General features: G+C 44.7%; 2 protein-coding genes across 2 annotated transcripts in view; both read right to left on the bottom strand.

Annotated features, from left to right (window-relative positions):
• LOC142204002 (troponin I, slow skeletal muscle-like) overlaps window positions 1-23,105 on the bottom strand; it is a 72,257-nt gene that overhangs the window by 25,839 nt on the left and 23,313 nt on the right. The gene's annotated exons all lie outside the window — the stretch shown is intronic.
• Window positions 5,141-17,423, bottom strand: BPGM (bisphosphoglycerate mutase). The gene is made up of 3 exons (XM_075275109.1): window positions 17,246-17,423; window positions 12,608-13,246; window positions 5,141-6,162 (listed from the first exon to the last, which is right to left on the bottom strand). The coding sequence occupies exons 2-3, from the start codon at window positions 13,206-13,208 to the stop codon at window positions 5,984-5,986; spliced, it is 780 nt and encodes a 259-aa protein (XP_075131210.1). The 5' UTR covers window positions 13,209-13,246; window positions 17,246-17,423; the 3' UTR covers window positions 5,141-5,983.

The raw sequence follows: 23,105 nt of genomic DNA, 5'->3' as shown, positions 1-23,105 counted from the left end.
TGGTGCAATTATTTATTTCTATAGTATGATAGTGTTATATATGTGTACTGTTTGGTTCAATTATTTATTTCTACAGTATAACAGCAGTGTAGATGTGTACTATATGGTGCAATTATTTATTTCTATACTTTGATAGTGTTATATATGTGTACTGTATGGTACAATTATTTATTTCTATTGTATGATAGTGTTATATATGTGTACTGTATGGTGCAATTATTTCTTTTTTTTTTTTTTCTTAATGTAGATTGTCAGCTCCACATAGAGCTCACAATGTACATTTTTCCCTATCAGTATGTCTTTTTTGGAATATGGGCTGGAAATCCATGCAAACACGGGGAGAACATACAAACTCCTTGCAGATGGTTTTCTGCCCTTGGCGGGATTTGAACACCAGGACTCCAGCGCTGCAGTGCTAACCACTGAGCCACCGTGTGGCCCCATACAATTATTTATTTCTATTGTATGATAGTGTTATACATGTGTACTATATGGTGCAATTATTTATGCAGTGAGATAGCAATGTATATGTGTACTGTATTACTTATAAGTAGAATATGGCGGCATTTTTTGACAGTAGGCGCTTGTTTTGTGTTGCCTAAGCATACTCGTACCTGACAACACCTCCTAAACATAATCCACTATACACTCCTGCCCTCAATACGTTAGTCACGGTCGGTCGGCCAGCACCATTTAGTCTGAGCGTCCGTTTCAGCACTCGGTATATAGCAATGAATCTGAAGGAAATTGTAAACTGCTTGTATTTGCCAGCAACCTTAATGGCCTAATATATCATATGATACGTGAAATCTCATTTATACCCTGAAGAACAAATGTTCCCCGTCAAAGAATCGCGTCGCCTCCGATGTACTTCGTCACGGACAAAGCCCTGGCCAGAAATGGTGTCTGTGTATACATGGGACAGGCCACTTCTGGTGCACACGTATAAACCCGCTGATGATTTATGGAGGGGGCTGTGAATGTTTCTCAGTGTTACCTCAGTTGATCTCCTTTTGGCGGTATTTTTTTACATCTGGCTTAAGGCTCAAAAATGAACACAGAAGGTCAATGCAGGGGACAACAAGGTCATGATAGCCACATTAGATCTGGTTGTCCATGAGAAGCCATTACTAACTGCTTCTGCACCGCCCAACCCCTTCCCTAAATGGCGCTATGGCAGAGGTTAGGTCTTTTAGATCTGTGGTGCTCAACGTTGTCAAGCAAAGTACCCCGTAGTGAGAAAAGATCCCAACCAAGGACCCCTAAAGTAGCCACCACTTATAAATGTGAATAAAATAAAGATTTCTGGAGCTTTCATTAATAACTATCAAATGGCCCCCTCATGTAGCATAATGGCCCCTCAGTGCCCTCACCTCAGTGGACTATCCGTGTCAGTGCCCTCATACTCAATATAATAGTCCCTTCAGTGTCCCCACATGTAGTATAATGGCCCTCACACACCAGTGGCCTACATGGTTTGGGGGATATTGTCACTCCTTAGGGAGAGACCACCATATAGGTGTGTGGAGACTTGTTAAGCCTTTAGCACTCCACTTTGCAAGGAACTATGGGAAGAATATGCAAATCTGCCTTCCATGATGTAATTAGGAAGACAGTTGCTGCCTCATTGTTGCAAACCAATAGAGGGCGCTCACTGGAATGTGCAAGCCCGTCTTAAGACAGGATTCCAGTGAAACAACCCAATAATGGCTGCTCCCTTTAGCCTCATGCCCGACCTTCCAAGAGGCCTTTGTTTAGCAATGACGCTGGGATTATTACCAGGTATAGTCTCTCAATCGAGGACAGCTGTTTCGATCTGGTTGGATCTCATCAGCCCGATGTAGAGAGGACTATAACCTGGTGGCCTACATGTAATATAATGGCCTCCACAAGTAAGAATAATAACTTCCACAGTGCCCCCCCCCCCCACACACATATAATAAAATGGCCCCCACAATGCCCCTTGGGACAGAATAATGTTCCATAGTGGCCCCTCCACACAGTATAATGTCCCATAGTGGCCCCTCCACATAGTATAATGTCATATAGTGGCCACTCCATAGAGTATAATGTCCCATAGCATAATGTCCCATAATGGCCGCCATAGAGTATTTTTGAGGTTTGTCACTACTATTATACTCCGGGGTCTCTTCAACAATCCTTGATGTCATTTATGGAGGCCAGAACATCACAGGGAGCAGCATCAGAACACAGGAGAGGTGAGTACCACTGGTACTTATGTTCATCACCTTCCCCGGGGACAAGGTGGGCTCTCACTGTGAAGCATACCCCTGGGAACAGCTGGACGTACCCCCAGGGGTATGCGTACCGTGCCTTGAGAACTACTGTTCTAGATTTATCCCGTTCTAATAGTATGGACAGAGGTTTTCTCTACTTCTAAGAGAGGATTGCTGTATATGTAGTACATCCCCAGGATACATCTCCACTATTATAAGAATGAAGACGCCCTTCCCCCCTGCAACAGCATTTGCATACAAAGAGGAAGATGCACAAAAATAGCAAATTCCACCCCCATCCCCAATATAATGCCATATATTCTGCAGTTTCTAAAAACAGATGAAACACTAAATAAAAAGTTACAAAAATTCCTCTAATTATATATACTGACTTGGAAGAACTCTGCCGTCCCCTAGTGATAACTCTAAGTACTGCAGTCTACTCTGCACTAAATCTGGGACATAGTGTATGAAGGAACATTCACACCAAACCGCCTCAATTTGTGTAATATTCTTATATAATATGGCAAAAAAAAACAACCAAAAAGGGATGTATTGTTTTATTGTAATGGTATACAGGGCATGGAGCTACCCAATTCCGGGTCAGTGCACTGTATAGCACGGAAAATTGGATGCACTCCACCTGTTAACCACCTGAAGTCCTATCAGTTTTCTGCTGCTAATAGCCCCATTATGGCTGCAGCATATTTTTCATTTCTCTCCAATGCTGGGAATGTCTGCTCCCATCCATTACTACTACTACAGGTTTCTCTACATGTAATAACTGGAATAACTGTAAAATAGCAAACAAATGGCTCAGAAAAAATGTGATCTGCACTGCAAATACATGGCATGACGCATCTAAAAATATCTGAGAACAATAACAAAAGTTACTCCCTGTCTATGACAAACATCCCATCAGCAAGGGCAAAAACAAGTAGTCAGAGGTAGAGACTCTCCTGCATACTCCTCTGTGCAGTGTACAGGAGAGACCAGTGTAAAGAGAGCCCAGCCCCTCCTCCTCCACTCACTGTGTTCAGTTTTGTGCCTGCTAGTGCCTAATGACGGAATTTCCTTAGTAACCGGGAGTGAACAGCAAATAAATGTGAAGAGACACTAAGGTAAGTTCACGTGGGTTTTTTGGATCAGAACATGAGATGGAGGCCGCCTCAGGCTCCGATCCAAAAGCCGGGTAGCTGCAACTGAAAGCTGGTGCACTGCACCGACATCCAGCCGTGCGCTCCGCTCCGGATTAGGCCCAATGAATGGGCCTAGTCCGGAGGAGGGAGTGTCTTCAGGCCTGAAGAATGAGCATCTTACTTCTGATTTCAATGGGAGCCGTCTTTTTGATCAGGATTTTGAGTTGAATACAGCCTCAAAATCCTGACCAAAAAACTCTGTGTGAACTTACCCTTAGGCCGGGGCCCCACGGGACATAAACGCCGCGATTTGCCCGCAGCGGAGACGCGGCGGGAAAAATCGTGGCATTTTACAGTGCAAGCAAAGGGGATGGGATTCATGCAAATCCCATCCCACTTTGCCGAAGAAATCGCAGCATGTCAATTATATCTACGGAAACGCTGACGGCTTTCCCATAGATATAATTGTTACAGAATATCCGCAGAGGAAAACTCCGCGAACTTTCTGTTGAAAGCGCTGCGGAAAGAACCGCAGTGCGTTCACGCCGCGGTTCTTTCCGCAGCGCTCTAGAGCTGCGATCACGGCCCGTGAGGCCTTAGCCTTAGAGAGGTTTTTCGGGCAGAAAACAGCAACATATAAGACCAAGAGAATTTTTGCTACCATTAACTCATATTTCCCCACTAGGATATACAATTTTTTTAAAAAAACCTTTACAAAACTGAAAAATAAAGCCAATACATATTATATACAGTAGTTTTGCACTTTTATTATACAATCAGGACAGAAGGAAAATAAAACTTTTTTATGCATACTCCATACAATCTAAACAAGGAAAGCAGAACAAAAACAGCCTACAATAAATGAAAAATACTTAGAAAAATATAAACAGTAAAACAAAAAAAAAATTCTATTCATTTGGGATTAGTCAACTAATCGCTCAATATATCCTACAGTGTACTTTATTATTTAATAAATACAATCCTAAACCTTAAGGAAAATTCTGCAATACTTGTTCATATAATGCTACATTAGGCTTTGACCTTTTTTTTGTTTTTTGTTTTTTATTTTTAAAGATTTTAAAAGCCCACCTCGACATATGGCCTAATGCAAGGAAGAAATGGCGGAGGTCTGTGCTGTTATTAAGGATTTGTCTGGAAAAAGCATTAAGGATTAAGAAAACAAATCCCATTCCAAATTAGACAGGAGAAAAAAAAAAGAATAAATAAAAAAACTAAAAATAAAATTAAATGAAACTTTGGAGTAAAAAAAAAAAAATTGTTATAGCTTTATATAGTGAACAAAAATGTCACTGATAAAAAATAAAAAAGAAGAAACTTCTGGGGGGGGGGGGGTTTGGGGAGAGAATAAAAAAAAAAGAGGGCGATTTAATAAATCCCCCAAAAAATACGGTTTATTTTTTTAATACAGAAATAAATTAATGTCAGTTTTTATTTATTTTTGGTATTCAATAGGCTTCAAAAAAAAATAAAAAATTTCACCACTCAAAAATATAGCAACGCTTTGCATTTTAAAATTTTCAAGGGGGGGAAAAAAAAAAAATACACAAAAAAAATAAAAATGTAAAAATGTTAATATAGTTAAGGTGCGAAAGTCAACTTGCCATTTAAGTGCCAATTAATAAAACATTTAAAGGGGCTCAGGGGCAAAATGATGCTGACAGAGCCCCACATATGCGTGAGTAGCCTTTAAAGAGGCCATTTAGGCACCGCTAAAGTTATATTAAACTACCCCCCCCCCCCGTTTTAAAAATATTGCACTAAAGAAGAATATGATAATCATACCGTAACGTGTACGCTGGGCGGGAATGCATAGTCCGACGTCATCTTTAGCCACGCCTACGTCTTCTTTCTTCTTGCTGCGATGTCCTTGGGTCCAGTCTTCCTTGCCTTCTTCTGGCGTCACTGCTTGTAATCCTGCGCCGGCGCAGTAGCAGGGGAACTGAGCATGCTCAGTTCCCCTGCTACTGCGCAGGATTGAAGACGAGGAAGACAGGACCAGAGGAGTAGCAGGGAAACTGAGCATGCTCAGTTTCTCTGCTACTGCACTGATGCAGGAATACAAGAAATGACGTGGGAGATGGGACCCGAGGACATCGCAGCAAGAAGATGTAGGCGTGGCTAAAGATGACATCAGACTGTGCATGCCCGCCCAGCGTGCACGATACGGTATGATTATCAAATTCTTTTTTGGGGTATTATTTTAAAACAGGGGGGTAGTTTAATATAACATTAGCAACGCCTGAATGGCCTTTTTAAAGGCTACTCACGCATATGTGGAGCTCTGTCAGCATCAGTTTGCTGCTCGAGCCCCTTTAAGGAATTCTAATGACATTATAATTTGCCAATATGTACGCAAAAAAAAAAAAAATTCAGTCAACAAAGGGAAATCTATTTACATAGCTTGCTACAAATAAGGAGCTATTTACTGTGAAGCACCGCTGGTTAATGGGGTGGTCCAGGATTAGAAAAACATGGCTGCTCTCTCCACAAACAGCGCCACCACTTGTTCACAGGTTGAGTGTGGTATTGCGGCTCAACACAGCCATGATTTTTTAATTCTGGACAACCACTCTACCTGGAAGCATCTTAGTTATCGACGGGTTTAACTTTGCCTTGATCTTCCACTTTCTTTATAGCAGCCTGAATAGCTTGTTGGTCACCCAAAAATTGGTGAGGTTTGGCAGCTCGTAGATTCTCGTCCAGTTCAAGCAGCACAGGAACACCGGTGGGAAGCGATAGATTTATGATGTCCTCATCCGAGATCCCTGCAAGAAAGGAAAAATTAAGTTGTGAAGCAACGAGAGCTTATGGGAATTTCATTCAGAACTGTGTAATACTTCATTTCCCCTTTAGAGGCGCTGCAGGAAAACTGAACAGTTGCTGATTGATTCCTTTAAAGTCTAGCTAATCTTTTGATGTTTATGGCAGCTTTTGTGACATTAAAATTTTAAGATAGATATATAGATATGAGATAGATAGGAGAGATAGATAGGAGATAGATAGATAGGAGATAGATAGATAGATAGATATAGGAGATAGTTCCGTGCGGTAACAGATTTTTACTTTATAAAGGTCACTGGGGGGACGAAGGAGCAGATATAGATATAGTATATAGTTACACCTTGAACTTTGCTTGCTAGTCGTCTGACACAAGGAGAAAGGTCATTCTACGGTCCTGGACAGACACTGCCAAGAAATCTCTGACCACACAAATCTGCCTGCGAGCGGTGCGTGCAGTGTCAGTATACACACAGATATACTGTATCTGCACTAGTGTATATACAGGACTGCCGGAGAGGCCTCATTACATACAGACACAAAGATAGGCTGGAGACATTTGTTATTCTGGAGTCTGGGAAAGCTGAGTGACCACTGTTAGAACTCCTGGTAGTGACCCAGCTTTATCAGAAAGAGATAGGGATTAGAAACAGCCAAATACAATTTTTAACAATTTGAGGATAAGCCAAGGATTTACGGGAGATTAGAGGAACGATAAATAATCTGGTCCGTCCTCCCCGATCAATGAACGTTCTGAGAAAGTTACTGCAGGTAATAAACAGATGAATAGCCCACCCGGGGTATCAGTCATGGCTGCATGGAATAGCACAGAAGAATGAGAAGTATCTATATACTATATTGGGATTAGGGTAGATCGACGTATATCCTGTCACAGCTATCCCATCTAATATCTATGATATCTAATTCTATTATCTATCATAATATCTATTATCTAGCAATATCCATCATATGTAATATATCTATCCAATATCCCTCAAATCTTGCCATACTATTAATCATACCTCATATCTATCCAATACCTAGCTATATGCTATCCATATTAATATCTATCATATGAAATACCGGTATATCTATCCAATATCCAGCTATATATCATATCTATCCAATACCTAGCTATATAATATCCATATCTACCATATGTAATGTATATCTCCCTCATATATATCTAATACCTACCTATACTATCCATATTAATATCTATCATATGTAATAACGGTACATCTATCCAATATCCATCATATCTAGTTATATATCATATCTGTCCAATACCTAGCTATTTAATATCCATCTCTACCATATGTAATGTATATCTCCCTCTTATATATCTAATACCTACCTATAATATCCATATTAATATGTATCATATTTAATATTGGTATATCTATCCAATATCCATCATATCTAGCTATCGTATATATCATATCTAGCCAAGGTCTATTACATCTATCAAATACCTAGCTATATAATATCCATATCTACCATATGTAATATATCTCTCCCTCTCTCATATATAGCTAATACCTAGATATACTATCCATATTAATATCTATCATATGTAATACCAGTATAGTTATCCAATATCCATCATATCTATCATCATATATACTATCCATATCTATTCAACATCCATCATATCTATCAATAATATATTATATCTATCCAATAACCATCTAATATCTAAGAAATTTCTAATACCAATATATATCATAGCTAGCAATGTCTTCAGAATATCTATCATATCTAATATATATATCACACTTGGCTATCTATCCTATTTATAGCTAATCTATTCAATATACCATATCCATCCAACGTCTTTCTAATATCTATATGATATCCACCCGTTGTCCATCATATATCTATTACATTTATCTAATCATACCCAATAAATTCAATAATAATATTCATCATATCGATCTCCATAATGTATTTATCATATATAGATTACACACCAGGTCTATAATGCTATAGATAACGGATATATAACAGATATCATGTCCTTCTACCTATCTATCTACTCATCTATCATATCCATCTCCCACTTATTATATTATTACATACCTAGGCTGATATATACACGATAGATATGTGCAGATATCATCTCCTACTATCTATCTAATACTATGCATTACAAATGACACACCTGGGCTATATACGTGTATATATAAAGTCCGGCATGTGCTGACCTCATCAGATACGGCGTGCCAGTCCTCATACATAGTTCGCGCAGTACCACCGAGCTGTTTTTAGAAGAGATATTTTTACCTTCCAAATCTGGCCCTGGCCCCGGTCCCATATACACTGCCACTTACTATACAAGGTATACAGATGTACCATATACATGAAGGAGAACGTTGCCATGTACACTAAAAGGCCACATAGACCTTATACGTCTCACGGCTGAGCCTTTGTTACAGTTGTCTCCAGTATAGACAAGGCCAATGGACGTTGTAATGGTTTTGGCGATGGTCACTCAGCTTTCCCCGAAAATCCTAAGGCTGGGGAATCTGCCATGATGGGTGATAATCCCTGAGGAGGAGTAAATCCAGATGTATGGGTTATCACCCAGCTTTCCTGAGAACGGAAATTGCAAAAAACGGCTGAAGTGAATGAGGACGACCAGAGGGAAATGTTCTGTAGTGTAGGACGTAACGTAAAGGATCACATCAAGGTCAGCGGCCATTCCTCCGAGTCGCGAGTTGTCTTTGTAGTGTCATTATGTGATCCTAATGACGGGGTAAGGATTCTAGGATACACTGGGCAACAATAAGGCTTCCTACAAAAACAGGATAAAGGGGCGCCCCGCAGGCCTTCCTGCTGCAGATGTCTAAGGACCCGGAGTAGTATGGCGGTGTTCACATCTGCATTGGACTCTCAGTCGTGGTGTCGGCCAAAGCCCATTATAGTCTATAGGGTCTGCTGTGCTCTGTGGGTAACCGCTGTTTTAGATGTCCGCCTCTCCGTTTCATGGGTCCCCCAATGGACAAAGAGGCAGAGCCAGTAAGAACATAGTGTTAGGGCTAGTTCACACAGGACCGCGAATTTTGGTCCTTATTTTCACGCGGGAATCCGCGTCAAAATAGGACCAAAATGCGCCTGCCGCGGATTCCGACAGTTGTGGCTTCCCGCTCTGGAGTAGGCCCAAATGAATGGGCCTAGTCTGGAGGGTGCTGTCGTGAGCTGAATCAGCCTCGGAATCTGCCTGAAGAAAGGGCAGCTCGCTTCTTTTTTCTTTTGTGAGGGGGCGGATTCTGAGGTGGATTCGGCATCAAAATCCGCCCCGTGTGAACGAGCCCTAAGAACCAACTGTATTGGCCCCGTCCTCCTGAGCAATGGGGATAATAAACTATATTAAGAAATGAACGGGGACGGCGCTGATGACTTGTAGTCCGCCGCGCCACCAGTTACGCAACGTCACAAGGAACTAAAAGTGGAATCTTTCTTTCCTAGGCCAAGCAATTATCCCGTATAAAGCTCGCCATGCGTGAAGAGCGGCTCCGTGTACGGTATTATTACACCCCCAGGGCGGATTTTCACCTAGAATAAAAAAAATTATTTCCTCTTAATGCAAGACATTACCGGCCGTGGTGTCACGTAGACTTCTTGACCCATTGCCAGTTGGACTAGGAGACTATAAACAGAACTTTGGATTTGTTAAAGGGACACTCCGTGCAAAATTTAGACACTGAGGGCCGGGGATGCAGAGGACACCAAAATCGGCCTCAATGGAGGGACTTACTATTCCCCTTATGCCAAAAAACTGGTGTTGAGCGGTATAGTTACGCCCCTTATTTGCAGCACTTTACGAAAATGGGCGGAGACTAGGACAATTCGGTGCGACAAGTTTACTATAATTGGTGCATATTATATAGCAAAGCTACACCAGTCAGGACATGGCATAGATCACCTATACGAGAGGCCGGAGCCCCTTAATAACCCAGGCGCCTCCCCCGCCTGCTGGAGAACTGGTTAAGACTCGCGTACGAAATGACAGTCTTAATAAATTTCCTTCATTGAGTCCTGGGGGCTGGACTATCAATTTAAACTGCTGCTTGGGTCGGCAGACAGGGGCCGGCCCTACCGGGCAGACAGGGGCCGGCCCTACCGGGCAGACAGGGGCCCCTCCCCCACGACATTAGTCAAATCGAGGCTAACCCCTAACTATTAGTCAAAGCAAAGCTGCCCCTCACCCCCATTAGATAGACCAAGGGCACCTGTTGCAGGACCTACTAATGTATTGAGGTCCTACTGATATCCATGGGGGCTTGTAATGCCTCATTTCTCCTCTAGGGGATACAAGGACTCTCTAATCACTGACCATAGGGATACACTTAGTAGACACCTGTTCACTAGTCCAATGGTCCTGCTTGGACAGCTGCTTGTTTTTGGCTCGTTCCTGTCTGAAAGCGAAGGAACCCAATGTACATATTGTATCAGGGTGTCAATACTTATGCAATTCCCTAAACAAACCAAAAGCGGCGCTTCCCTTTAAGACCCAACATTGTTGGCAGACGTTAATATAACACAAGTATAAACTTTTTGGCCGTGGTCAGTATCACACAATAAAAGCGACCTGTCAGCATTTGTGGTCTGCTGCTTGCTAGGAATGTGTACATGGTCTGGCTCCAAATTGTTTCGAGCGATCACCCAAGCTTAGTCTTGTGTCATGCTGCCATCCGGGACAAAAGGGGCATTAAAGGGAAAAACAAAGAAAAGCTTGATACCCACCCAAAAAACAGCGCCCAATAGCCTAACCTGCAAAAACAACCTTGCACCCAGGAGTACCCAACCAGCAACGCTTCATAACGTATTTGTTGGATTGATGTTCCCCAGTATTCGGAGGCGGCTGGGGGGTGTATACTTTTGCAACTTGGTAACAGACTACAAACCAACCTAGTGTAGTCTGATCCACAAATCACAACCAAAATCTGTCACCTACTTATGTTCAGATAGGGGTAAGTTGGCCTGTGAGTGGTGGGGGTAAGTCAACATGAGAAACATCCAACCCAAGGACTTGGACAAGGATATCAAAAATATCTGGGCCACATCTGTCGGTCAGAAGATGTCACCCCCTGCTTAGTAAACCGTAACAGGGCTAGGAAAATTTTTAACAAAAAAGTACATCCATGTTTTTAAAGGGGTTGTCCACAGGATAAGTGTCTCTGTGATGGAGGTGGGGAGGTCCTACTACGACCACCCATGAATCATACTGATGGTGGCTCAAGGTCCTCGCCCTACAAGACCGACAAAGATAGCGAAGCATAACCCCATCAAGACTGACCAAAGCCCTCACTTCATCGAAGCAGGACCTCCACCCTTGTGGACGGTGGAGGTCCTAGCAATGATCTACTATCTAGAGGGTTAATATGGTGGGACAGCCCCTTTAACGTCAAAGGTTAACCAGGTGGGCTTCAGAAAAATGGAGCAGTGGATGATGAAGCCACCCCCTCCCCAATTTTCTATGCATCGTAGGTAGTTCACCCTAACAAATACAAGACATGGTGGTACCAACTTGACCCGATAGATGGCGGGTTATTGGACATACCTGCTAGGACCACCCACCGATCATACCGATGGTGGCTCAAGGTCCTCGCCCTACAAGACCGACAAAGATAGTGAAGCATAACCCCATCAAGACTGACCAAAGCCCTCACTCCATCGAAACAGGACCTCCACCCTTGTGGTCGGTGGAGGTCCTAGCAGTGATCTACTATCTAGAGGGTTAATATGGTGGGACAACCCCTTTAATGTCAATGGCTAACCAGGTGGGCTTCAGAAAAATGGAGCAGTGGATGATGAAGCCACCCCTCCCCAATTTTCTATGCATCGTAGGTAGTTCACCCTAAGACAAGACATGGTGGTACCAACTTGACCCGATAGATGGAAGGTTATTGGACATACCTGCTAGGACCACCCACCAATCATACCGATGGCGACTTAAGGTCCTCGCCCTACAAGACCGACAAAGATAGCGAAGCATAACTCCATCAAGACTGACTAAAGCCCTCGTTCAATGGAAGCAGGACCTCCACCTTTGTGGTCGTTGGAGGTCCTAGCAGTGATCGGGTCCTTATCTACTATCTAGTGGGTTTTTACGGTGGGACCACCCCTTTAACGTCAATGGCTAACCAGGTGGGCGTCAGAAAAATGGAACAGTGGTTGATGAAGCCTCCCCCTAACCAATTTTCTAGGTATCGTAGGCGGTTCACCCTAAAAAAATACAAGACACGATGGTACCAACTTGACCCGATAGATGGCCGAAATATACAAGACTCACTCATGCGGCAAAGAACCTTCAGGAAAAATAAATCAAAAAGTTCTGGAGAAATTTCCAAATTGGGTCTCTCCCGTATATTGTAGATCGGTGGCTACAAAAAATTTAGACAAAAAAAAAAAAAAATTCCACTCTACCTTCCAAATGTTTTAATAAAGCCCTCGTGCTGTTCCCGTGTGCGGATATAAGAACCAGTTTCCCTTTTTTGATTTCGGGTGCAATCTCCTCGTTCCAGTAGGGAAGGAGCCGTTCCAGGACTTGCTTCAAACTCTCCGATTTCGGCAGCTTATCTTTCTGTATGTCGCAACAAGTATACCTCCGATCCGTATGGATCTCCTGATAGTAAGGATGACTCTCATTGATGGGAGGAGGAGCTACATCATAACTCCTCCTCCAGATCTTCACCTGCTCTTCTCCGTGGTTCAAGGCCAGTTCGGCCCTGTTCAGGCCAATGAGCGCCCCGTAATGTCTCTCGTTGAGCCGCCATGAGCTCCGGACGGGGACCCATTCTTGCCCCAGTTCTTGCATTATAAGCCAAGCTGTTTGGATGGAGCGGCTCAGGATTGACGTGAAGACCAGATCAAACTCAAATCCCAGAGACTTTAAATGCTTGCCGCACCTTTCGGCTTCTCGGAGTCCATCCTCGCTCAATTTTTGGTCAACCCAACTGCAAAATCGGTTCTCGATGTTCCAGGCACCCTCGCCGTGCCTCAGCATTATAAGTTTGTATTTGGACATTTTGTAGATCACTTCTCCAGGGGAGTGAAGGCGTTTACCTGATGGAGAAAGAGACAAGATATTATGTCCTGTGCTCTAGTCACATTCAAAGCGGCGTTAAACAACCTTCTGTCATCCATACGTTAAAAAAAGCGACGTTCCACTGATTCTGGCGCAGTTGGAATTTTTTCTCTAGCCCCCACCGTTCCTGAGAAAACGGTGCTGCAAGTTTTAGCATTTAACATGCTAATTAGGTTATCTGTTGTCAAGTGGGTTGTCCTGGGCTGCAACACTGATTTCTCAGGAACGGTGGGGGCTAGAGAAAAAATTCCAACTGTATTAGGAAAGGCAAAAAGTTGGCGCTGAGCTCACATAAAATGCAACATATTTTGGAAAACTGGAAATTTCTCACAATGCAATAAGAATCAGATGAAGCTATGGGGCCCTGTCTTTTTTTTTTTGCTCCAAGTCTGGGACCGCCCACCTGACAGCAGAGAGCATAACTGTGCTGACACTATCAGCGCTGATTGCTCAGGAAAGGTGAGGGCTAGAGAAAAAATTCCAACTGTGATGGTATCAGTGAGGCGCCACCTATTGAACAGTGCAAAGAGTTAGAGTTGGCGAGAGGTCCTTTAACCTGTTGGAGAACCTATTAGCAGGTGTTCAGCTTTCCCTACAGCACCTCCACAGGAGAAATTGAGTATTACATGGTGCCCAATGGAAATCAATGAGCTGCAGGTCCTCCAAATTATAGATGTTTTTTTTCTTGCTAGTCTCCTTCCGGTCTAATTGATGAAGGTCCTAAATAAGGGACTCCCAGCTAAAAAAAAAAAAATTTGGACTAGACAATCCCTTTAAATTTTACATGAATGGCGTGGAGTTACAGCTCCGTACCATGTATGGCTGGAGCTCCACTATTCAGGGAATAAGCCATAACTATCTTGTTCCCTTTATTTTCTACATCAACAAGGGGGTCTCAGAACCCCCCAGCCACCAATGGCAGTATAGATAACTTAAAGGGAAACACCGATGATTTTAACAGAAGCATTTGATGACGGATTTAAAGTGACAGAACATCCATAGTGTACACGTGCTGGCTGCCCTCGCTCCTAATAGTATCTGACATTTAGAAACCCGGAATATCAGGTCCATGGATTTGGCAGAAGCAAACAGAAGCCCGAGGCGGAATTGTGCCGCGTCCAACGCGCTCCATATATAAAGTCAACAGCTAAAACCTGCTGTACACGGTCCGGTAAAGCTGGGTGTATACGGAATGTTTATCCAACAGCATGAACATAATACACTGCATATAGACACAGCAACGTATTTGCAGACATAGCAGAGAGGAGTTTGTCATTCACCTCTTGCACACTGCCCTGAGACTAACAATTCATATTTATATGATCAACTCCTCTCCAGCCTGGCGTGCACCCTATAGCGATGGTAGCCATTTTGTCGGGTGACTTCACTGTGGACAATAACAGGGGTAATTGAAGATGTACCATTTTATTATTCGATTTTCTGTTCCGCCATAGGTGTCAGCTCCATCACATGACGCCAATGGACCCCACTGACTTTTACCTGGGTCCATCGGCTTCCAACATCAGGGCGGTAGACATTTTTGACTGAAAGAATACCAAACTCTATATAGGACAACATCTGGGACTGAGGCTCCTGACGCTACCGCGACAACATACAATCCGATATATCTAAAGCCTCATTAAAGAGGACCTTTCCCCTCCTAACACTTCTCACCCTTTAATAGGTGCCCCTTCACCGATTCCGACGCAGCTGGAATTTTTTCTCTAGCCCCCACCGTTCCCAAAAGATCAGTGCTGTTAGTTTTGGTGCCCGATATGTTAACTAAACTCCCTAATATAACGTGGGTGAAGTCAGGCAGGGGGCGTGACTCAAAGCACCAATCAGAGACAGACAATGTAACAACTTGAAGTCACTCCCCCTCCAAGTTGTTACATTGTCTGTCTCTGATTGGTGCTTTGAGTCACGCCCCCCTACCTGACTTCATCCACTTTATATTAGGGAGTTTAGTTAACATATCGGGCTCCAAAACTAACAGCACTGATATTTTGGGAACGGTGGGGGCTAGAGAAAAAATTCCAACTGCGCCGGAATCAGGTTGAGGAAGCTGAGATACGAGGTGATGTTTGATGTCTTCTTTACTAGTTAGAGTAAGGGGATCTCCAGTGACCGCAGCTTTTTGGGACAGATGGTAAGGCAGCTCTACTATACAAGGTCCTCACCTAACAGGACCTTATATCTCAGATTCCTGGGCCCCTTGAGTATGATATGGGGTGATTCGCACTTACTTAAAAATTTACTTATAAACCGCACCTGATGTGAGCCGTCATCAGCTAAAATCTCCATGAGTCAGGGCGAGGAACAGAAGCATGACACGCAGATTTCCTGTCTGACAACCATGTCAAATAATAACAATAATAAAGAAAACATGTGCAGATGTCAATGCGAGGAAGTGACTGATACTCAAGGACGTAAGATGGAAAGTAGAAGACCGGCCAGGGGAAGACATAGTGAGAAGTTATGGGAAACCAGAAAAAAAACCATGTAGTAGAGCTGAGTTTGTCAGATGGTAAATGTCCAACTATTCAGCACGTCTATGAATGTAGCAGAGCTGACTTACTATCACAGCTATGTATTTAATGCAAAAAAAGAGAGCAAGTCGTCTCCAGTACAGCTAGCAAAGACCAACTCAGCTCTACTACATGCACAAACAATGCAACTCCCCACACACATCCAGCTCTGCTACATCTACCAATGTACACAGCAGATCTAACACGGCTGACTTGGTCTCTTGAACATGCTCACTTACACAGTGCAGCATCCCGTACAGTAAAACACACACATGCAGCTCTGCTACGTCTACCAATAAATACACGTAGCTGAGTTGGTCTCTGTGGTATGTACAGTACAGAACCCATACAGTTAACACACATTCAGCTCTGCTACAGCAACCAGTATGTAGCAGAGGTATCCCCAATTTCTGCAATTGCCTGATAGGACACAACAAAAAACAATGAAACGTCATGGAAAAAACAATTGCAGAAGTTGAGCTGGTCTCTGCACCAGTCACACACACAGTCAGCTCTGCTACATCTACCACTATCTATAGTATATAGATGTAGCACACCTCAGTTGGTCTCCACACCGTGAGCACACACATTTAGCTCTGCTACATTGACCAGTATATAAATTAAATGCAGTCTGCAAACACACATTCATCTCTGCGGGTCACTGAACCGTACACACATTCAACTCTGCTACATGCACCAGTATATAAGGTATATACAACTAAGTTGTTCTCTGCACCTTGCGCGCGCACACACAGCCAGCACTGCTACATTCACCAGTATATACAGTATACAGATGTAGTAGTGCTGTTGCTCTGTACACCAGGCACATACATCCAGCTCTGCTACATGCACCAGTATATACAGTATACAGATGTAGTAGAGCTAAGTTGCTCTCAGCACCAGACACACACATCCAGCTCTGCTACATCCACCAGAATATAGATGCAATATACCGAGTTGCTGTCTACACCATACACACACACATCCAGCTCTGCTACATCCACCAGTATATACAGTTGTAGTAGTGCTTCTTGCTGTCTGCACCATGCACACACATCCAGCTCTGCTACATCCATTACCAAATACAGTATATAGATGTAATACAGCTGAGTTGCTCTCTGCACCAGGCACACATAGATGCAATATACTGAGTTGCTGTCTGCACCATACACACACACACATCCAGCCCTGCTACATCCACAAGTATATACCATATACACATGTAGTAGAGCTGAGTTGCTGTCTGCACCATACACACACAGCTCTGCTACATCCATCACCAAATACAGTATATAGATGTAATACAGCTGAGTTGCTCTGCTACATCCACCAGTATATAGATGCAATATACTGAACTGCTGTCTGCACCATGCACACACACACCCAGCTCTGCTACATCCACCACTCTCTAGCCCCTCAGCATCCAGTGCCTTTGCTGCCATGGCTCACCTATTGCAGTAGACAGGTGCTGCAGCCTACAGGAGGTCAGTCCAGGCTGTGCGGCTGGGGGCTCCTCATGCAGGGCAGGGCTATTTGTGTCAGGGCCCGGCTCCAGTGGAGGGGTGCAGGGTGCAGGGTGCCGGCTGTGTATAGGAGGCTTGCAGCCAGGGCTCTAGTGCTTGTGTTGTTGTTGTGCAGGGCAGGCTTTGCTGCTGCAGCCACTGGCCCCGCCCCTCCTCTCACCAGGCCGCTCTGCTCTAGACTGTGGCCCCGCCCATGGGCGACTGTGATTGACAGCGCGGGCAGCCAATAGCGTGCGGGGGATTGTGGGCGCCATGTAGAAGAGCGGCGGCCGTGTTGTCTGTGACACAGTTCAATGGCTTCTCCTCAGGAGATGTGACTGAGCTGTGTCCTGACTCATGTTATCAGTGCCTGGTGTATATACTGTGTATAATATATACATTTATTATATACCTGGGGCTGTATATATATGTAACACACATAAGGGACATATTACTCAATGGCCGCCGCGATAAATACCTCATATTTTACGGTTTCTATTTCAAAACTTTATTTTTTACCTTTTGACCATTTGGTGACAACATGGCGGCTGTCCATATACCCATACGGCTTCCGCTAAGTTCACGCTAGCGTTGTCTGTCCGTTGTTCTGATCCGTCGGCGACGTGGACCGCTAAAATCGCAGTAACATACAGAGACCGGCCGACCCTACTGACTATAATGGGGTTCGTTGTTTTAAAACTGAAAAAAAAAGTCGCAATATCCAATTTCAGGCGGATATTGCGACGGACGGCGCAAATGTGAACGTAGCCATAGGAGTTTTCCGCATCTGTCCGTTCTGATCCTACGATGGAAAAACGGGCGAGCTAATGACAAAACATATGAGGGACCCCATTGACTATAATGGGGTACATCGGGTATCTGTTTTTTTAGTTCGGGATTTTTGGCGAGACTCCGACCCAGATGTATGGAGCTTTGTGTGCCGGAGTCACCTATATGTAGATACTCCGACCGGACCCCTAAATTACCACAGACCGGACCCCTAAATTACCACAGACCGGACCCCTAAATTACCACAGACCGGACCCCTAAATTACCACAGACCGGACCCCTAAATTACCACAGACTGGACCCCTAAACTAATATAGGTCATACTCGCCAACTCTCCAGGCACATTCAGGAGGCTCCCCCCCAAAAAAAAGGGGGTGACCTCCCAGACCCCTGAAAGAGCTGGCAAATGTCCCGGGTCCGGCAGATACAAGAGCAGTCATTTTATATGATTTGGGCAGCAGATGTGTCAGTCATACCCGAAAAGGGGGTCACAAGGAAAGGGTGCGTGACCAGGACATTCTGTGCCCACGTCACTGGGGAAAGGGGCCATGGTGATGTAGAAAGAAAGGGACATGCCCGAAAATTTTTTATGGTTGTTCGCCTCCCTCAGATGACACGAAATACAGACCCCAAAAAAGAATTTCTAAATAAATACAGACCCCAAACAAGGTCCCCTAAATAAATACAGTCCCCAAACTATGCCCCCTAAATAAGTACAGACTCCCTAAATAAGTACAGGCCCCCTAAATAAGTACAGACCCCAAACCAGACCCCCTAAATAAGTATAGACCCCAAACCAGAACCCCTAAATTAGTACAGACCCCAAACCAGACCCCCTAAATAAGTATAGACCCCAAACCAGACCCCCTAAATAAGTATAGACCCCAAACCAGACCCCCTAAATAAGTATAGACCCCAAACCAGAACCCCTAAATAAGCATAGACCCCAAACCAGACCCCCTAAATAAGTATAGACCCCAAACCAGACCCCGAAATATATACAGACCCCAAACCAGACCCCCTAAATAAATATAGACTAGACCTCCTCTCCTTCCAGCTCATTTCAGGTTGTGCCCCTTTGTTCTCGTGTTTTGTTCTTGGGGGATTTTTTAAATGAATGTTTTATTAAAACACTCCCCTCCCCAATTCAGTAGGCAAATCCCTAAAATTCAATAGGTCCTCGCTAATATTGGCTGCCAGGAAGAGCTGAGGGAGGGAGGAGGAGGATCCTCTGTGAGATAGACAATGTAGCCCCATGAGAAGGCCCACACATCGTAGCCAGAGATGGGGCAGATTTTAATTTTTTGATCGGGCCATGTTTTCCGGGAGGTTCTCAGCCTCCAATATGGGGTCAGTGTGTCCTTCTGCCCGGTAACGTGATGAGATACTTGTGTAAGATGTCTACAAGCTGGGAGTACGCGCCAGCCAAGACTCCTTCATGATAAGATGCCATCATCACCCTGGCACTTTCCTTAGCTTCTCACACTGCTCATGTATACTGTATTGTAGTTTTTGGCACCTAAGAGGCAACTTCAGAGGTGTAACTTAAAGCTCTAGGACCCTTAATGCAAAAACGGTCACAAGGCCCCACTCCAGGGACTATAATCTCAACGGCAACGTCCACAACCGCATAGAAGTGAATGGAGAGCCAGTCAGGCAAGTCCACCGGTGCACAAGGAGGCTATAGGGGGACCTTGTGGATAGAGTCCATAACGGCACAACCCCTTTAATTGGTCAGTACTCAGATCAGGGGCAATTACAGACAAGGCATCGCAACTTGATGTAAAGCAACTGGCGTAACTATAGCGGTCACAACCAGGCCCAGAAGTCAGGGGGGCCCACAGGTCGTCCTCACCACCTGGTTATACCTCTTTGATCGCCTCTCTGATTCCCTGCTGGTCACGGTCTTTACATCATTATGTATTCCCCCTGCCTTCTGGTGCACTGGAGTGAGAAGATTTATGATACACAGCCTTCCACTGTCAGAAAGGAGAAAACTAACCCTGTAATGGCAAAAATAGGAAGGGTGAGCAGTGTATAGTCAAGGAGGGATTGGCTATTTCACAAAGGGGCATGATCTCGATGTTGGGGGCACGACAGGGGATGGGAATGAAGGGACATGGTGTGAATGAGCCGTCATGGTGGTCTGGGCCAGATAGAGAGGAAAGGGGAATGTAAATGCAGCTAAAGTCTATACACGGAGAGGAGAAGTTGTGCAGAGGGGCCTTTGCACCAACTCCAACAACTGTCAGAAGAGATCGGCTGCGGTGCTCACTGGGGGGGCTGAAATTAGCCAAAATATAATAGTAAAAAATATGGTATATTTTTTAAAAAAATATGTTTTCATCACTTTTATCTCATGCTAGAGAATGGTGAGTGACAACCCCGAGGGCCGCATTATCAGGGCCGCCACCCAGCCCCTATCAGCCTCGGCCGCCTCATAGAAACTCCCTCTAAACTTTTAACCTAAACAAACAAAACTTAGAATTGGCGTGTTGTCGCCTTGTCCCCCCCCCCCCTTCCCCCAGATGATACTGTCGACGAAGGGTTAATGGGTAACATGTAGCTAATAGGCTGTCTCATTCAGTTCTGAGGATGACGTCGCTTCCCATAACCCATATATGTGCTGGTCTCTTCATCCTTGACATGGAAGACTCAAAAATTGGATTCGCGCGAGGTCGCCCTGACTATTAATAACATGTGTCAGTCACATTGATCGATCTGATGACTGATGACCGGCGGGAAGGCTGGACCTAGAGGATCCGTGCTGGCTACGACGTGGGGTCTCCCCTGCCCTTCAGCTCCGGAGTCGCGTAATAAACTGCAAGTGCCAGTGGCGTCCTTAAGGCAGAGGCCCACGCCACGCACAGACCCAGGAAGGATGAGCGAAAGTGAACCGTCACGAGAGGCGTCAGAAACGAAGCGCTGAATCCGACGCAGCCAGACTCCCCGAAAAAAAAAATAATAATAACATCGGTCAGGGGACATCGTGTTGAGAACAGTCAAGAATTCAGGATCTTCCGAAATACTAGGGGTCATAAACTTTTGCAAACCCCCCCTTTTACCTGTCCTATGGGAATACTTATTGTTCTGCCCCAATGGGGTTCCTTTAAGGATAGGTCAATGAATATTAGATTGGTGCAAGTCGGACTCTTCACACCCTAACTGATCAGCTATCGATGGTGAAAGAATTTTGGTACATGTCTAAGGTCTTATTCCCGGTTCCCCCACATCCAGTATCAGACTGACCCACCAGAGTACCAGAGGATCCTCCGGTGGGCCCAGGATCTAACACCGTGATGGTCAAGAAGACACCCAAATATGAAGAGTACTATGGTCTGTTTCCTAGGGGTTGTTGGAGTATGGACCCCCAGAATCAAGGGACCTCCTAAGCATCCCATGATGTCTTATGCCTTTGCAGCAGCTACCTGGCACTGGTGCTCAAGTTATGTTTACTGTCCACCAATGTCGTCAAGTTCTTTCCAGGGTCAGTTTTACTTCCTGCAAGGGTCATTGCAGAGGACTGCAGAAATGAGCTATATAACATATATATCTAAGTGGTTGTTCAGGACCTATCAAAGTCCTACACCCGGCCCCCGCACTGATCAGCTGTATCGCAGGTACCAGTTGATGGTGTCGTACCCTGGCCTATCCGATACTGATGGCCTGTCCGGTGGATAGCTCATCAGGATGCAACTTTGCTAGTCCTGGACAACCCCTTTAATATAGTTCTATTGCTGGGGAACATCTGGGACCTTTATGTGACACCATCAGGACAGTCTGGGAATGTCTTCTATGTGATGGTTTTAGTCGGCGCACTCATCTTCTGGTGTTTGCCGTCTCCTCCTTAGTTGGGTGTAAATGACATACATATGTTGTCAGTCTTACTCGCGGTGACATGCCTCACTATGACATCTCGTGCAGACTGCACCTCCTCCGTGGTTGATGTGAACAAGCTTCAACAAGCCACAGCTACTAGAGAGCATAGAAAGCCGTCATAGGTTCATTGGTGGCGGCCATTTATCTGCCCCCTAAGTGCCCCCCTTCCAGTGCTAAGGCATGTGAAGCAACACAGTTAAGGGAGGGGCTTAAAGGGGAAGTTACCCTATATCCAAAGCATAGGGGGTAACTCTGATGGGGGTAACCTGCAATGATCACATTAACTGGGGGGTTTGCACATCGGTTTGAATGGAGTGGATAGTTGGAAATGCCAATAGCACAGAGCTCGGCCATCTTCAGTAGTTCCCACTGACATGAATGGGGTGGCGATTCATATTTTTAACCTACCGCTCCTTTCCATCTGGGGCGCAAAACATCTCAGGTCCCGGGATGAGTGGGGGTGCGACTAGTGGATCTGCGGGATGTGCTGGAAAAACAAGTGACTCCGGGGGAAATTATTTATACTGTGTGGGGGCCATAGAGGGGTTATTATACTGTGTGGGGTCCACAAGGATGGGATACAAAGGGGATATTATGCTGTGGGGGGACCATTATAGTGTGTGGGAACACAAGGGGGTATGACACTGTGTGGGGGCCACAAGGGGGCATGATACTCTATGGGGGCATTATACTGTGTGAGGGCCACTGGGGGGATGTTATACTATGTGGAGGTCTGTGAGGGGATATTATATTGTGTGGGAATACAAGGGGGTATGACACTGTGTGGGGGCCATAGAGGGGATATTATACTGTGTGGGGTCCTCAAGGATGGGACATTAAACAATGGGGGATACAAAGGAGATATTATGCTGTGGGGGGCCATTATACTGTGTGGGAACACACTGTGTGCGGGCCACAAGGGGGCATGATACTCTATGGGGGCATTATACTGTGTGAGGGCCATGAGAGGGACATTATACTGTGTGAGAACACAAGGGGGTATGATACTCTGTGGGGGCATTATACTGTGTGAGGGCCATAGGGGTGATATTATACTGTGTGGAAACATAAGGGGGTATGACACTCGGTGGCGGCCACAAGGGGGCATGATACTTTATTGAAGAATTATACTGTGTTGG

This window comes from Leptodactylus fuscus, chromosome 5 (assembly GCF_031893055.1).
Source record: "Leptodactylus fuscus isolate aLepFus1 chromosome 5, aLepFus1.hap2, whole genome shotgun sequence".
Classification (NCBI taxonomy): domain Eukaryota; kingdom Metazoa; phylum Chordata; class Amphibia; order Anura; family Leptodactylidae; genus Leptodactylus; species Leptodactylus fuscus.
This window is presented reverse-complemented; position numbering and strand designations above follow the sequence as displayed.